Source organism: Solanum tuberosum, unplaced genomic scaffold (assembly GCF_000226075.1).
Source record: "Solanum tuberosum cultivar DM 1-3 516 R44 unplaced genomic scaffold, SolTub_3.0 scf00208, whole genome shotgun sequence".
Lineage (NCBI taxonomy): Eukaryota > Viridiplantae > Streptophyta > Magnoliopsida > Solanales > Solanaceae > Solanum > Solanum tuberosum.
Window position 1 is genome coordinate 273,580 of NW_006239132.1, and position 16,892 is coordinate 290,471.

The 16,892-nt window shown below is 36.0% G+C and overlaps 1 protein-coding gene across 2 annotated transcripts; it reads right to left on the minus strand.

The window, feature by feature from the left end:
* Positions 1-227: 227 nt before the first annotated feature.
* On the minus strand, positions 228-14,961 carry LOC102604215 (eukaryotic translation initiation factor 2A). 2 transcript variants are annotated; one of them, XM_006355716.2, is made up of 13 exons: positions 14,786-14,961; positions 13,543-13,938; positions 13,267-13,453; positions 12,363-12,597; positions 12,208-12,276; positions 11,074-11,175; positions 10,878-10,918; positions 4,602-4,735; positions 3,171-3,234; positions 2,980-3,076; positions 2,731-2,891; positions 745-767; positions 228-627 (listed from the first exon to the last, which is right to left on the minus strand). In XM_006355716.2, exons 2-13 carry the CDS (start codon positions 13,935-13,937, stop codon positions 540-542), a joined length of 1,596 nt encoding a protein of 531 aa, XP_006355778.1. In that variant the 5' UTR covers position 13,938; positions 14,786-14,961; the 3' UTR covers positions 228-539. The 2 variants fall into 2 exon arrangements, with proteins under 2 accessions (XP_006355778.1, XP_015168009.1); XM_015312523.1 differs by lacking the exon at positions 14,786-14,961 and adding an exon at positions 14,116-14,227.
* Positions 14,962-16,892: the final 1,931 nt, after the last annotated feature.

A 16,892-nucleotide genomic window follows, 5' to 3' on the forward strand; every position in this document is an offset into this window, starting at 1 on the left:
CCGCGCATCGAATTACATGGTTAATTTCCTGATTGTTTTCTTGTTATCTTTCGTTGTATGTTTGGGATACATTTAATGTTTCAATATATTTCCTTATGTCAGTGTGCACATATTTTTTTGTCGGAGATGTCTAGATGATCATTTGTATGTTACAGTATTGATACAATGGAGACGAGTCGAGTTGAGGTAACAAGATTTGTAGTAACACAACAAAACAAAAAACAAAAAAAAAAAAATCTTGCCTTCTGTCACTACCTACTTATCTGATGAGCAGCTCAAACAGATCCATTGATCCAGCACCAGGGTTAGACTCAAAAGGTAAATTTTGTTTCAGCTCTAGTACAGGGGGGCTGAAAACTATATTTTAAAAAGAATATATGAATCAAAAATTTGCTTTATGTAATGTACTACGTCATATTTTCGATAATATTAAACCAAATCAAATGTCTCCAGGATGTATGATGGTCCATGAAAACCTCCTCTTGCTTTAGGCCCCTTAGTGCATGTCAAGACGGCCTATTCGGTAGAGTTGCCTCTGATCATGAACCTCCAGCTGCAGATGCAGCCTCAGCTTGCTTTTTCTTCTCCCGTTTTTTCTTGTTTTTCAATGCATTCTTGCTAAGCTCCCTACATTCATGTGAAATAAGGAAAAGACGTACAGTCACTCAACAGTTTTGAGGTTTGAACATCAAAAATATACCGAGAAAACTGGAAAAAGTATGAACATGTATCTTGAAAGCTTACCCTGAAGGACTTCCTCCAAATAACTGTCAAAATGAAACAGATGCATACTATCAGCACATTAGTTGTACAAACTAAATCGGGGGGGAATCAAAGATGAACTGGAAATAATGCATGGATGAACTTTCAGATGACAGTTTGACATATTTAGACTTTAGACATTCTGAAAGTAGCTCGTAAACCATCGCGTCATTACCACATTGCATGTTTATCATCACAGTGTTTCATGTAAAGTTAACTATATCATAATGCAGTTTTAACTTCTTTTTTGTGCAAAAGCTCTGTGTTGGGAATAACTTTTGGAGAAATCTTGAGAGAACCTATATTATTCACTGTGAATTCCTAGCTTAAGTATTTTTTATCCAAATCCTGAAAAGAACAGTCCATTCAGAAAAGCAGACTTTCAGTTCCGGAAGCCTTACAAAGCTTTTCTAATCTAAATGGGGGTAGAGATCAGTGAGCGAGAACATATTTGAAAAGTATAGGATTATCTCGCCAGAGCAAGAAGAAGAGAGAAGATCAAGCAAGAAGTGCCAAAATTCTAATATTTGATGAGTTCCAGCCGGTCAGCCCCACCTATAAGTACTATCTACTTTTAGTTAATAATGAAAATGAGTTACAATTAGATTCACAACTTGTACATTTTCTTCCGGAACCAGAGACTGTCTAACCTCACCTTTGTCATCTCGTTTTCCATTTTTCTGAAAAATAGTTATGTACCTGTTATTGCAGTCATTTAGCTATATTTTGCTCTATATCTCAAACAATCACTCCTATACCCAGAAACATACCATCAGACAGTTCATCGTCAAAGCCATTAATAGACGAAGTAAGCCTCCAAGAGAACCTTCACCTCTCTTTCGGCCATAACTTCCAGGTCCAAAAAGCAAGAAACCTCCTTCCTTATATTTAATACATGAAGATCCAAACTTATGCTACATCAGTTTTAGGTTCACAGGTTGTAAAAACCCTATTTTGCCAAGTGCAGGGTCAACGCAAACAAGTCATGTTGGACAGATTAAAAAGAGGGGTTTTTTAGAGCTTACTTCTGGTGGGTGCATGACGGAGTATACAAAGAAAGCAACAAACAAACAAACAAACAAAGAAAAAACAAAACAAAATAATGAAATCAAAAAAATACAAAAGCACAAAAATCAAAAAACAAAGAACTACGGTTAACAAGACTCACGATAGGTCAAAATGCAGTTTATGGAGCATAAATGAAGCAAACAAAAAAAATTGAGGGGCTATCCTGTTGCTGTACCATTGCACACTAGTTTGTACAGTTATTAATGCACATAAAATCCAATTAAAAATTGACATGGCATTAACCATTATGAGTATAATGTTGTCTCCAAAGAGGGGGTGTATGGGGTTAAGGTTACTTAGTCAAATTGTGATGCAGAATATCTTGACGATCCTTCTCAAAATATTCCTTGTCAAATAAAAGAATATCTTGACAATAGCAAAACCATTAAAAAACACCATTACTTTCTTGGAACCTGGCTACAATATAATCTTACAGGATGAGTACTTATAAGGGAACCAACTTCAAAAATATTATGGTTGCTGTATAAAAGATCGGTTTACTTCACAAAGATAATGGCTGTGCAGAAAACACCACTAGTGAATAATTCATCATATTTGAAACCTACCATATCATTAATATAATGTCGTTTAGACATTGTAATGGCATACTCATAACGTCAGTGTTCTCCATTGGGAAATGGGCATTAGAAAGAGATTTAATCAGCCAGTGTAAAAACTGGCCCAGGCATGACGTTCAGAATGCTGAAGAAAGTATTTTGTATAAGAATGTAGTTAAAAGCAACAGATTCATAGAGAATCTTCATATTGAATAGCAATTAAAAGCAACAGATTCATAGAAAATTTTCATATTGAATAGCAATCGCATGTTTTTACTGAACACACCTTGACTTGTCAAAAAGAAAAAAGTAATAAGTACTCAATAAAGTATCCATTCCATACCTCTGCTTGAACTACAGCAGCGGCCTTGGCATGAGGTGGACGATAAGCAGCAGGTTTTGCTGCAGGAGGATTGGCAGGTGTAGCTTTTGGAATGGCCTGAGCAGCTTTTGAAACAGCCTGTGTAGCTTTTGGAACGGCCTGGGTAGCTTTTGATCCTTTCCCTATAAAGACATTTTGGTTTCAGCTCCCATTATAATAAGTAAATGGGCATTACATCAAACTTTGTTACTAGATTTAAACAGGAGGAACCTGGCACTTTAGCTTCATCTATTTTCACCGAGCCAACTGCCTTCACAAGGTCTTCAATGCCACCAAATTTTTCAACTGATTCTGGCTTCCAATCAACCTGTCAGAGGAGTGAACAAAGAAGTAAGCAGGCAAAGCAAATTGGTTTGGGACCAGAAAAGAGAAAAAAGCAAATAAGTAAGACTATTATTAACCTGATACAATCTATCAAACATCTTCTTGAAGTACAATGATCCATTGTGGTGAAAGACTTTAACCCTTCAAAAGTATGAAAATAGGCATTAGCTATCATGTATTTGATTAATGAAGTTTCCAAATATATCTGCTTTCATAAACCTGGAAGTACACTCTCTCGTCCAACAAAGCCAACATAAAGCATGATCATTATTCACTAGCTTCTCATACCTTTAGAATCACTGAAGGCTTTTCAAACAAGATTATGAGTTCATGCAGTTACATTAGGGCCATAATTCAATAGATCCAACTTTTAGTAAGGAATATAGATGATAATTGCTATAACAATTGATATTAAACTTGCAGGTGGATTGACAACAACATACCCCGTGTAATCCCACAAGTGTGACCCTGGGAGGGTAAGATGTACGTAGACCTTTCCTCTACCTTTGTGGGGTAGAAAAGTTGTTTCCAATAGACCCTCGGCTCAAAAAGAGAAGCTATTCGGAGAAGGATAGCAAGAAAAGATGATAGCAAAATATCGAGATACAGAGCAAAATAAAGCAACAAATAGCAAAAAATCACTTTGAAGAAAAAGAGATTACAGGATTACTAAATTACTACTAATAATAACGAGAATAGGATATGGGGCTAGCCCCTTGCCTCTCCCACTCAATGGGCAACCACACTTGGCTACCTATTGACCTTCTACCGTAATCCTCCAACTCCATACCTATTTAAGGTCATGTCCTCAGTAAGCTGAAGTTGTGTAATGTCCTGTTTAATCACCTCCCCAATTCTTTTTCAGCCTATCTCTACCTATCCTAACTCTTGCTACATCCAACCTCTCACACCTCCTAACTGGCACATCCGTGCACCTCCTTTTCAAATAACTGAACCATCTCAATCTCACTTTCCTCAACTTTCCTCATCTTGTTCTCCCCGATTTTCACACCCACCTTGGCCCCAGATCATGTCTCTCCTAGTGTGTTCACACATCCATATGAGCATACTCATCTCCGCTACATTAATCTTCTGAATGTAGACGTTCTAACTGGTCAGCACTCTGCACATACAACATTGTTGGTCTAACCAACACTCTGTAGAACTTACCCTCAAGTCTTGGCGACACATTTGCAGGTGGATAAACATCAGCATAGAAAAAAGTTGACAACCAAATACAAGATTTAAAAAACTATTAAACCAATAGATTGAAAGAAATCAAGTGGTCTAGACAGTCATCAAGATATTCAAATATATTATAGACTGAAGCAAAATGCAGTAATTTAACACATTGAATTGTCTAATCATTGCAGAGGAAAAAAAGTTGTCTTGTCATTGCAAGCTACAAACTGAAATTTTATACATTTGGTTCTCAAGGTACCTTAGGCTTTAGAGTTTAGCCGAAGCACATTTTACACAAAAACAAAATCAGCAAAACATATGCATACCCATTATCAACTTGAAGGCGTGGAGCTGTTGTGGCAGTCATAAAGTATCGACCATCAGGAGACCATTCACTTGTCACTGACAATTCAGCCCTTGTAGTTCCAAGTTGCTTCTTTTCCCTGTAGTCCCAGAATGCCTGAAATCATGACTAATCACTTAAGAGCTAAGCTAAATGAGGAAGAAACTTCTAATTCAAGATCACAGGCAAGCATCACTTAGAATCAACTAAGATTTTATAGGAATTTTCTAAGCCTCAGGGTAGACATGGCAATACAGTCTTTTAGTTTTTTTTTTTGGCAAAGGTAACAGTTTTGTGAATAAATCTTCAGCACTAAAGGCTTGGATCCCAAATTTACATCATGGAGCTACATACAGTTGAGTATACTCAACAAAACTAAACTAGATCCTACTTCATCTTACAAAGAACCTAGGATATCTATAATAATTACAGGATCATCTACATACTCAGAATTGCACCAATAGCAAAAAGTGATAATGCAATTCATTTTAATCCTATGTAAAGGACTACTAATGCTCTCATAACAACTCAAGTTTCTCTCCTTCCATATGGTCCACCAAATCACTGTTGGGACAATTCTCCATCTGTTTTGGTTTCTACTGCCACTACCTTCATTGTTCCAACTTTCTATAGGCAGACTTGCCCTTCGTGGCATGGTCCAACTTGTGCCCCTGAAGCTAGTAAACAAGATCCAAAGTTGTCTAACCACCTATGTTGCTCTAACTCTTCAAAAATGTCATCAGGTGCATGTTGGATCCTTCAAAAGTAGTGCATTTTTGGAGTATCCGACACAGATGCAGCAACATTTTTGGAGAGTCCGAGTAACTTAGCTAACCACCCTGCAGTGAAGAAACACATGGTTGATTGTCTCGTCTCTGCCTGTTGCTCACAAAAAAAACATCTAGGACACATACGTATTCCCCTATTCATGAGATTCTCCTGAGTTAGTTCTGCCTCTTTTACTACCAACGATGTAAAGACTGCCACCTTATATGGAGTTTTGACTTTCCAGATAAGCTTCCAAGACAAAAATCTGAGTTGAGTCCCCATTTGATTCAGATTCTTGTAGGCAGAGCTAACTGTGAAGATACCTTTACTGTGATGAATCTACCTGAGAATGTCTTCTCCCTCTTCCAATCCTCCAATATGGTCTACGGTGCCATAAAATTCAGCTAGTTTATCCACCTCCCAATCTTGTATCATCCTTCTGTATGTTACGTTCCATCCATGGATGGACCAGACTTCTTGCACAGTGGCCTGTTGTTGCTGATTCAACAGATAGATGTCTGGAAAGAGCTGCTTGAGGCTGCCAATTCCTAACCACTTATCATCCCAAAACAAAATGTTCCTTTCATTGTTTACATTGAATCTAGTTCTTTGAAAGAAACTATGCCACACATTTCTGATTGATCTCCATAGGCAGAAGTCACTTCCTTAGTTTTCCAACAGTCTTTTAGTTTTGTTCAAATAACTATAGCATAATTGAAGGTCAAAGTGCAGATAGGCTGCACTTGCCAAAAGATGAGGCCAGTTCTACCACTAGAGTAAATATTCATATTTTCTCAGGAATGAAATCTTTTAACCTTACATGTCATCCTACATGCCAAACCTATGCTCTTTATAACTTGTAGTAACAATTCATATGTGAGTAAGAAAGATTTAACCCAACATTACATCAACCAGAATGGATTAGATGTTGATAACAGATCCATGGTCGAGTAGGAAATAGAGGTGACTTGAGATAGCACCAGGAAAACGGTTCCACCATGTTAATCACTAGGTTATACTAGCAAACATTTTCATTTGTCTAGATGTACCCATGATGCACGGGTGTAATTTGACTATGGATATTATGTGCCGATTATTCAAACTATAAGAATTAACAAAACGCCTCTTTACCTTTGAGGTAGAGGAAAAGTCTATGTGCTCTCTACCCTCCCCAGACCGCACTTTGTGGGATTATACTAGGTATGTTGTTGTTGAAATAAGAATTAGCAAAACTTACAGCTACTTGTACCAAATACTTATACATACCATATCCAATAAACACCCACAAACAATCTAGTTGATAGTTTAATGTAAATAGGGTTAGATAATCAAGTGTTAAGGATAAGCGACTAATTAGTATTATGTGATTAAAAGGACAACTAAGAACATTAGGAATTGACTTTTTCAAATTCAAGTAGGGAAGGGATAGCTTGGCCTATTCCAATTGTCATGGATTAGAATTCATTGGACAATGCAACTAAAGAAAGAAAATGAGAAAAAGGAGTAGAGCTGAGCCAACAATCCGAAAAACAAGAATGGAGGACTAAGAGACATAAGTAATAGTTTGCCAATTTGAACAACTAAAATTACAAGCATTAGACTACTATTTAAGTACCATATACTAAAGAAACTCATTTTAATCAGATAGAAGAAACCATCTAACCACATAAATCACCATATCTATTTAGTCTTTTGGATAGTGATGGTGTCTAGGCTAGCTTGCGCAAACCTCAACTATTCCATTGGTTTCGTGCTATCTCTCACCAGCATGGTACCGGATAATTCTGCCACCAATGCTTAGGTAGATGAGAAGACATCACCTAGTGTTCCTTCTTAATGCTGGGATTTGAACCCTGCTCTCCAAGTTTTGCACTCATTTCGTTTACCACCAGGCCACACCCTTGGATGCCACATAATTCGCCATATTTTATTTTGACCAAAATTCTCAAATTCATATGACATAATTGTAGGAGGCCAAATCCGAGTTAAAAGGTTGGGAGATTGATGAACATACAAAAGGAATTGACCTTGCTGGAAAATTAATCTGGAAAGCTGTCAGAATGAGATATTTGAACATCTTTTTGTCATAAGAATCACCTAAATATTCTATTTGTCGAGAGAACTCACCAAACTAAAGAACAATTGAAAAATCACTGGAGATTGTTGCCATTTATGAGCCTTATGGTGCAGGATAATCTTATTATAGTGGGTGTACAGTAAGCAAGATCTTTGTCAGCAAAAGACACTGTTGTAATAAACTAATTAAAACCTAGTGAGTCAGAATATTAAATTAAATCTCAAATGAATAAAAAAGGAAGGCACGAAATTGCTTGAGCCTCACAGAATTAGGGTTCAGGTGATCAAAATTGGTTAGGTTTAGAATGAAGAATCAACCACCATGAAAGCTAGAAATTCAAAGAATTGTCTGAAATCTGAATAGGATTCACGCACTGAGCATATGAGTGGATCTCCTCATAGTCGTGCAGGACCTGCCCTCGAGACGTGGTTTCTCGACTTTTGTCTTCTGAAATGTTCCTAGTTTCGTGGTAGTGTTGGTTGATGCATAACATTTACAAGAGCAAAAAGGCTCGGGCAAATGAGACAGTTTCAGGAAAATATGCGACAAATGACATTTTCTTATCTCGGATATCATTGGCAAATGCAAAGTAATTTCTAACAAAAATTTGATGTCATATGAGATATAGTAGAAACAAGGATAAAAGATTGAGAGAATGAGCAAAGAACAATGACTTGCATGTGAATCCCTTTATAGAGATATGTACCATGTATATCGTTGTATTACTAATACACCTGATACAATATAATTGCCTATGTCCCATTTTAATGTGGCACGCTATCATTTTAGTCCGTCCCAAAAAGAATGACGCTTTTATATATTTAAAAACAATTCGACTTTAAACTTCTCATCTACCCTTAATGAGGTGATGTACAAGTTACAACCATACAAATGTCTACGGCTTGTTTTACACCACAAGTTTCAAAAGTCTTACATATTATCTTAAACTTTGTGTATGGACTATGTTCAAACACCGTAACATAAAATGGGATGGAGGGAGTATATTATTAAATACAATTGTTTACAGTACACTTAACTATTGAACCTATACTTAACTATCTAATAATTTTTGTTGCTCGGGAGGAACCAAATGGTCTTATACACTGATTGTGCTGATGGCTACATGTATTAAAGAGTCTCCTCGAGCATCATTTGGTGTGACTGTAAGCTTAGCATAATTAAGATTTTGGCATGCCTCCAGTGATTGGTCAATTTGTGTCCTATTCAACACTTGAATCTAAGTTTTCTACTTTCTTGATAAATTTTATGTGATATTTGTTCCTTTTTTTTTTTTTTTGAACTTATTAACTTGGTATTATATCACAATCAGTACATGGGTTGTACTGGAACCTTATATACATATGTACTGCAAATTGTACTGTCCTGAACCTAAATTGAGTCTAGAACATCAACTATAGAGACAGTTTCATTTGAGTATATCTGGTTACACCAAAAACATAACATAATGCAGTTTAGTTTAACCTTCTGCAAACTATTCTCTATGCTCTCAAAACACCTATAATTCCTCTCTTTCCAGGTTGACCACCATCTAGCAGCAGGGATAATTCTCCATCTATCTCTGTTTTAAGCATGTACTCCTGCTTCCTACCAGCTCTTCAGCGCCTCTGAGACTTTCCTGGGCATGGTCCAGGAGATGCCTTTGAGACTTAGAAATATTCTCCACAGCTTAAGGGTGTAAGTGCAGTGTAGAAACAGATGGTTCACTGTCTCATATGTTTCGTTACAAAGAAAACATCTTGAGCATAAGGTTATCCCTTTCTTCATAACATTGTCCTGAGTCAAAGCTGCTTCTTTGGCTAATAACCAAGTGAAACAAGATATTTTGTAAGGTATCCTATTTTTCCAAATTTGCTTCCATGGCCAGTTTAGATTATGATTACTAGGTTGGTCCACCATCCTGTAAGCTTCGTTAACTTTGAATACCCCTTTGTTGTTACCACTCCACCATAATTTATCCTCCCCAATCTGAAGCCCATTGAAGGTGTCCACTGTGTTAAGGAATTCAGCAACTCTCATAATTTCCAGTCATTAAGATGCCTCCTAAAGGCAAAGTTCCACCCCTGTGGCGTCCATAACTCTGCTATGGATCTCTGTTGGAACAAAGCTAGATTGAAAATATCTGGAAATAAAGCTTCCAAGTTGCCTTTTTCATGCCATTCATCCTTCCAAAACTTGGTCTTTCTTCCATTCATCACTTTTTTCTTTGAGTTGTTCCTCACTTCATCCCACATGTCTCTTATAGATCTCCATAAACTAACCCCATATGGATTAGTCACCACCTTTGTCATCCAATTGTCTTCATCTTCATATTTGGCACCAATGACCCTGCTCCACAACAATTGATTGTCATTTGCATATCTCCATAACCACTTCATCCTTAGAGCTTTGCTTTGAAATTCCAAATTCTTAATCCCCAAGCCCCCATTCTTCTTAGCAGTCATCACAGCTTTCCATTTTACCAGGTGGTATCCTTTCTTTTCTTTGTTTCCCTGCCACAAAAACTCTCTTCTAATTTTGTCCAACCTTTTGATAACCCCTGGTGGGATGGGAAATAAAGACATCATATAAGTTGGTAAAGTATCAAGGACTGAGTTACTGAGAGTCAATCTTCCTCCTAGGGAGAGGTATTGAGTTTTCCACCTGGCTAGCTTTTTTTCACACTTCTCTATCACACTATCCCATATTTTTATAGATTTAGATTTAGCCCCCAGAGGTAGTCCCAAGTAAACTGTTGGCAGACTGCCAACTTCTCCACCAAGTATAGTAGCTAGCCAGTTCATGTTGGTGACTTCATTTATAGGATACATTAGGCTCTTCCTCTAGTTGATATGCAAACTAGATACTCCTTCAAATAACACAAGAATTACCCTTAAATACTTCGGTTGTTCTTCCTCAGCACCACAAAAAATAAGAGTATCATCTGCATATTGAAGGTGTGTCACTTCCATGCTTTCAGTCCCTTCCTTGGCAACTTCAAACCCTCTGATCCATCCTCTTAGGTTTGCTGTCTTAATCATTATGCTTAGTCCCTGATATTTGTTCCTTTTTAGTCCATCTCAAAGAGATCGACACCTTTCCATATTTGGAACTATTCAACTGTAACATCCCTATTTTACTGATTTACTCTTTATTCACATGACTTCTTGTGACACCACTTGATACAAAAACTGATTTTTATTAGAAGAAATAAAGATTGATGGGACACGTCGAACTCTTTCCATCTCTCATTAAATTGTTGGTAGTAAGGGTAACTTTGATACTTTGTTATATTTATCATATTTGTCAGAAGTCATCTATTTTGATAAGTAATAGCAAGCCATGATATTTGACACAGTATAAGAGTTATGGGCATTTCTGACTTCTCTGTAGGATAAATTATCTAATTATGCATACCATGTCTCCTGGTAAGTTACCAAAGCCTGCCAAGCATATAACTGTAGAACAAGGTTAAGGCAAACAAAAGCAAAAACTGCTGACTGTGGAAATAAACTAGCAGTCTGAACGAGCCCTTGTATGTTTTTTTTTCCAATGACCAACTAGATAATGAAGACAAATAAGGAAAATAATTTATTTACTAAGTAAAGGATACAGTTTCCCAATGGATTCCATCTGATAGTGTTGTATGGGCCTGTTCCAAGCTCAAGTAGAGGATTGCACTTCTTGTCAAAAACCGTGGCCATAGCAGGCATAACTAAGTGATTTAAGGATAGCAGCAACATCCAAAAAAATATATGAAACAATACATTCAACAGAAATATAGAAATAGCTGCATATTTTTCTTTCTGTTTTTAACGGTAGCATTAAGGCTATCTTGCACACTTTATTACTACTTATGACACAGCATAGGTACCAACTGACCCTACCCACCAAGGGCTAGGCAGATAGGAAGATTTCACCTAGCTCTTTGACTGTTATTCTACCCCTTTGGAGGCGGATACTGGCTGCAAATTAATTTTGAACAAATAGACTCAAAGGAGGAAATAAGAGCTCCTTTGATAGGACAACACTTGGACCCTATCAATTAACTGAGCACAAGTTTGTTGAATATATAAGCCAAATGATCTAATGCACTTGACCTAAGACCATCGACCATCGTTGTAGTTAAAGAACAAAAAAATATGTATGCTAGATGTCCTCCACCATTTAACAGTTATCTTGCTTTTTTTATTCTGCATTTCTCTTAATTGAGAAAGAAGGTTTAAGAAGGAATAATTAAATAAAAAAGCTGGAACACCAGGAACCACGAATGAGAGAACAATGGAAGACCAAGCTCTAACCTTCGGCAATTAATCATAAGTGTGCATATATTAAAACTTTTACCTTGTTTAGAAAGAAGCTGCATCGAATTTCAAACTTTAAGAACATTTCTTCCAATATTCTTGTCTTCAAATTGTATGGCTTTTCATTAATGGACAGCTGCCAGCCGGTGCACAAAGCATCCCGCTTTAGCAGGGTCCAGGGAAGGGCCGCACTCCAAAGGAGTGTCGTGTAGACAGTCTAACATAATGCAATCATTAGTGGCTGCTTCCACGGCTCAAACCCATGACCTATAGGTCACACGGAGACAACTTTATCGTTGCTCCAAACCTCTCCTTTATGAATAGTGTGTTATATTTACATAAGACTCTTTTCACAATCTTCTTTTTTCTCTTCTCTAAGGTTTTCTTTTCATTTCTTGGTAACAGTTTCACAAGTCTTGAGATTAGGATTTAGTAAAGGATACATCCATAAACAACTGCAAATTCTTTACCCGAATAGGACCATTGAACATCATGAATAGGGCCTTCTTTACCTGCAACATACCAAGGATCTCTAAATTCCAAATTCACTCATTCAACACATAACTTTTTCTGAAAATAAGAAGATGATAGAACATACGAAGAGGCACAAGCCCTTCATGGGACCCATCAGTAGTCAAGTAGTTCAACTTTGATTCTCCATAGTAACTCTGGTTTGTTTTATCAACATCTGATTGGACCACCACTAGGAGCCCTGTAGAACCAGAGTTCCAGCTCAGTTGCACAGTTGAGCACCTGAAGAAGCTACGTCGAGCAACAGGTTGACTTTGTAAGTCCTTTCCACAAGCATATATCTGAACACTGGCTGGCATTCCCTGCATAATTAATCTCCGAAAGGTTAATTAGGAACCTTGAGAACTGTCAGCCCAATCACTAAACACTTGAAGAATTTTCTATTGTGTGGTAATCTGATTGCAGAAAAGTGATGAAACTAAGGAAGTATTTTACTCTTCAATCCTGTCCATATATATTGGTTTTTGGACATTACTATACCAAAAAGAATTCCAAAATAGTCAGATGATTTCTTAGATTCACTTAGTTGACTACTCTCCTGTAGCAGTTTCACTACAACAAACATGATGTACTGTGCTGCCCAGAAACACAACTCTCTGTAAGACAGCTCATTGATATCTGGTTTACTATGTGCCTCCCTCCCATATAGGATATTATGAAAGCTTGTCATATATTCCCAAAGCCTCAAAGTGTAACTTTTTATTACATTAAGGAGCAGTTTAGACAGCTTCTGGAAAATGTTTTTTGAATTTATAGGAAATATTCTGGATGGAATGCACTTCTATGAGACTTAACAGTTGCACTCAATCGTAGTTGTGTCAAGTTGTCTAACAAGGAAAATATGGATTAGTTAAAGAGGCAGCAAGCATATCGAAATGCACAGTGATCAATCAAGAAGAATAATACATGGATGTTTTAAATTCATAATTTATGAGTATCCAATAATTCTCTTCCTGAACTGTAAAATAGACCTTAGATTCTGGAACAAATGCAGCCACATATGATCCAGGGGCTTTAGAAAGCTCCAATGCAGCAACCCCAGGAACTCGAAGCCGATTAACGAATCCCTTAGAGAAATCCCTAGGATCAAAAAATTGGATCTCATTTGTTGCCAATCGACATGCAACAGTTTCGTCAGAGCTGAAATGTACTGAAGGCCTGAAGAAAGCAGAATCCAAATGAACAAAATACAACAAAATTATGAGCATAAATTTCCACATTGACAGCCAAAGCAAAAGAAAAATTACCATGTAACTTTAGTCATATTTTTCTGGAAGAGTTGGTAAGCAGATTCACCATTTTCTATCTTCCACAAGACTACGTTCTTATGCTGAGGAGATGAACATTTTTGGAAGGTTTGAAGATAAGTCCCGCAAGGAGAGATGACAGCTGCAAGAACATTTGGGACATCAAAGGACCTAATCTCTGTCAAGGTTTTGCAATCAAAGATGCTAATTACAAAGTCTGATTTCGTAACCATAAGTTTGGACCCATCATCACTAAACTTTGCACTGGTACAAGGAACCCTATCCAGCTTGACACCAGGTTCACCGCTCGGGAAAGGAGGTCCATTCCAAATAAAAAAACCTTCTGGTCCTCTTACTAAAATCTCCAATGAGGAGGAAGGTTCCACAACCGCCATCCTATTGGATCACACATACTATCAACATTAGCCCAAACATCAAACCACCAGTACCAGAATTAACATCAGTCACATTTACAGAAGTTGAGACTAAGAGCTTGTGTATGCTATATAGGATATAAATGATTTTCCACGACTTCTTTTTTAAAATTCACAAGATGGGGAATCAAATGCTCACCAACAAGGTGAAAGTTCATATAGCCGTAGCCAACCAACTGAGCTACTAAGATTCCCGATTTTCCACAACTCAAGGTAACCAAACACTAAAAAATGACTTCTCAATGAAAAAATGAAGAATTAACCCCATCATCTGAAATCAAATATTGAAACTAAAACACTCAATAAACTTGACATTGATGGAGAAAGTATCAATTAAAACAACATACCCATTATAATCCCACAAGTGGAGCCTGGAAAGGATGGTCCATACATAAACTTAACCCTACCTTTGTGAAGCCAAAGAGAAGTTGTTCCCGATAGACCCTCTTGCTCAAGGAGAAAGTATCAATTACATTATAAAAACCCAATTTTTTTTGTTAAAGTTTGTATCTTTTTTATATTACTGCAGACTGCCCTAATGGCTTAATCTATATGACCTACTAAATAGAGAAAAAAACAACACCCAAAGAAAGTTTTTTTGATATATTCACTATAGAAAACAAAGAGAAGTCAATTATTTGTTATGGAAACATGATTTCACTTTCTCCACTTGATTTTAAACAATCAATTAGCTCTAGATTACCAAGTAATTAAAGTGAAAATCTCAACAACAACAACAAAAATCAATTTTTTGGTATGTTTGTGCTGTAAATGTGCATTGGGGTTTGCATAACATTAAATTAACTTACCAGAAAAATGAATTTCAGAATCACTGGATTCACTGATTTGTGCTCAGTTGAAGTATTTTCGATTTTTGTGTAGACTGATATTGGCGGAGTTGATGAGAGGGAGAACTCAAAGAGTTGCGGCCTATGGGGTTACTATTTGGCCTTCGAAACGAATTTGGTTATTTGATTTTTCGTTTGGGGTAATTACATTGAAATGTTAACACTTTTATGTATCATATTGAATTGTGTCGTATTGTATTGTTTTAGATCTGCTTTAGACGGTTTTTGACATAATACATAACCATGACTCTTAACTTGGTTTTTTTAGCGGACAATTAAACTCTCTAATTTTGAGTGTATACAAATAGACAATTAAACTTGTATAAATTGAAACATGTGTCCTACATGGCATAATACACATAGGACATTACATAGGACACAAAATTATCATGTAGGACAAATGTGTTCATTTATCCAATTTTATACAAGTTTAAGTGCCTACTTGTGCACACCCAAAGTTAAAGGTCATAGTTGCCCACTGACGCCAAGTTAAGGATCATGTTTATGTATTTTGCCGATAGTTTTGTGTGTCTATTGTATTGTTATTGACATACTCCCTATGTCCCTATTTACTTGTCCACTTTTCCTTTTATAGTTGTCCTAATTACTTGTCCATTTTGACAAATCAAGAAAGGACCAAAAAAAAAATTATTATACCCTCAATTAATTACTTTGAAAAAAGTAGAACTTTTTGAAAATATTAAATTTTTAATTCATCCACTTCATAATTAATAGGGGTAAAATGGTAAACTCACTATGTCAATAATTGTTTTCTTAATAGGTGTGTCAATTCAAAATTGGACAAGTAATTAGAGACAGAGGGAGTAATACATAAATGTGTCATTTAACTTGGTTTTATTTCATATTTATTTCCTCCAACTTTGGATATACACAAGTAGGCACTTAAACTTGTATAAAGTTGAACAAGTAGACACATGAGTCCTCCGTGACATAATACACATAGGATACCACATAGGATGAAAATTGTATTTTAGAGACATATTCCAAATTGATTACACAATTCAAAGGGGTTCCCGAGCAAGTAGCTCATATTAGAAAGAATTTACATGACATTAATGTTAGTAATTTCTATTTTGTGAACTCACATATTAATACATTGTGCATAGATATGCTATCATTGAAGTAGTCCATTATATGATTTAATAAAGTATTAAAGTTTGGGGCCTTAAAAGTAAATATCTATTCATGTGGGCTTATTTTAGATGCCTAGAAAACTCACGGTTCTTTTCTTATGTCTAATGGAGACTTATTGAAAAGATACTATTTAAATTTGAAAAGGTACCTTAGGCACCTTTCCTGAAAAGGCACCTTTCAGATGAAAAGGCATCATTTCATATGAAAAGACACATTTCATGAAAAGAATCTTTTCCTGAAAAGGCACTTCAAAATCCTTAAAAGGATTTGGACCCTGAACTAGAAGATATACTTTTCTCTTTCTCTTCATCTCAAAAAAAGAACACTAAGGGGCCGTTTGGTACAAAGATGCATAATACAGGGATTACTAATGTATGGATTAGTAATGCATGAATTAGTTTTTATCAAGTGTTTGGTTCATTGTTTCCATTTAATTTTATATTTGGTTTAAAACTCTAGAAAAAGTTCCTTTCCTATTATACCCTTGAATTATTATGAGATTTTATATTTCACTTAATTTTTCAAGTTAAATACTAAAATATAAAAAAAAATATTATTATTAATTTTGAGGCGTGATATGCCACCATAGAGATCCTTGATAGCACGGTATATTTCTAATTTTTTGTTGGTCAAATATACCTTAAACTTAACATAGATTTAAGGTTACTTAAATTGTTCAAATACACGGAGCTTATTTTTTTTAAAAAAAATAGTTCAAGTGGTAAATCGACGAACTACATTTTTAAAAGAATTAAAAAAAATCAACCAAATATAACTAATCAAACATGGAGAAAAAAATATTAGTTTGTGAAATCATCAAATTACATTGAACGAATTTGGAGAATTTAAAAGAATAAATATTCTCATATAAATAAATAAAATGAGCATTAAATTATAAAAAAGAATTACGAAA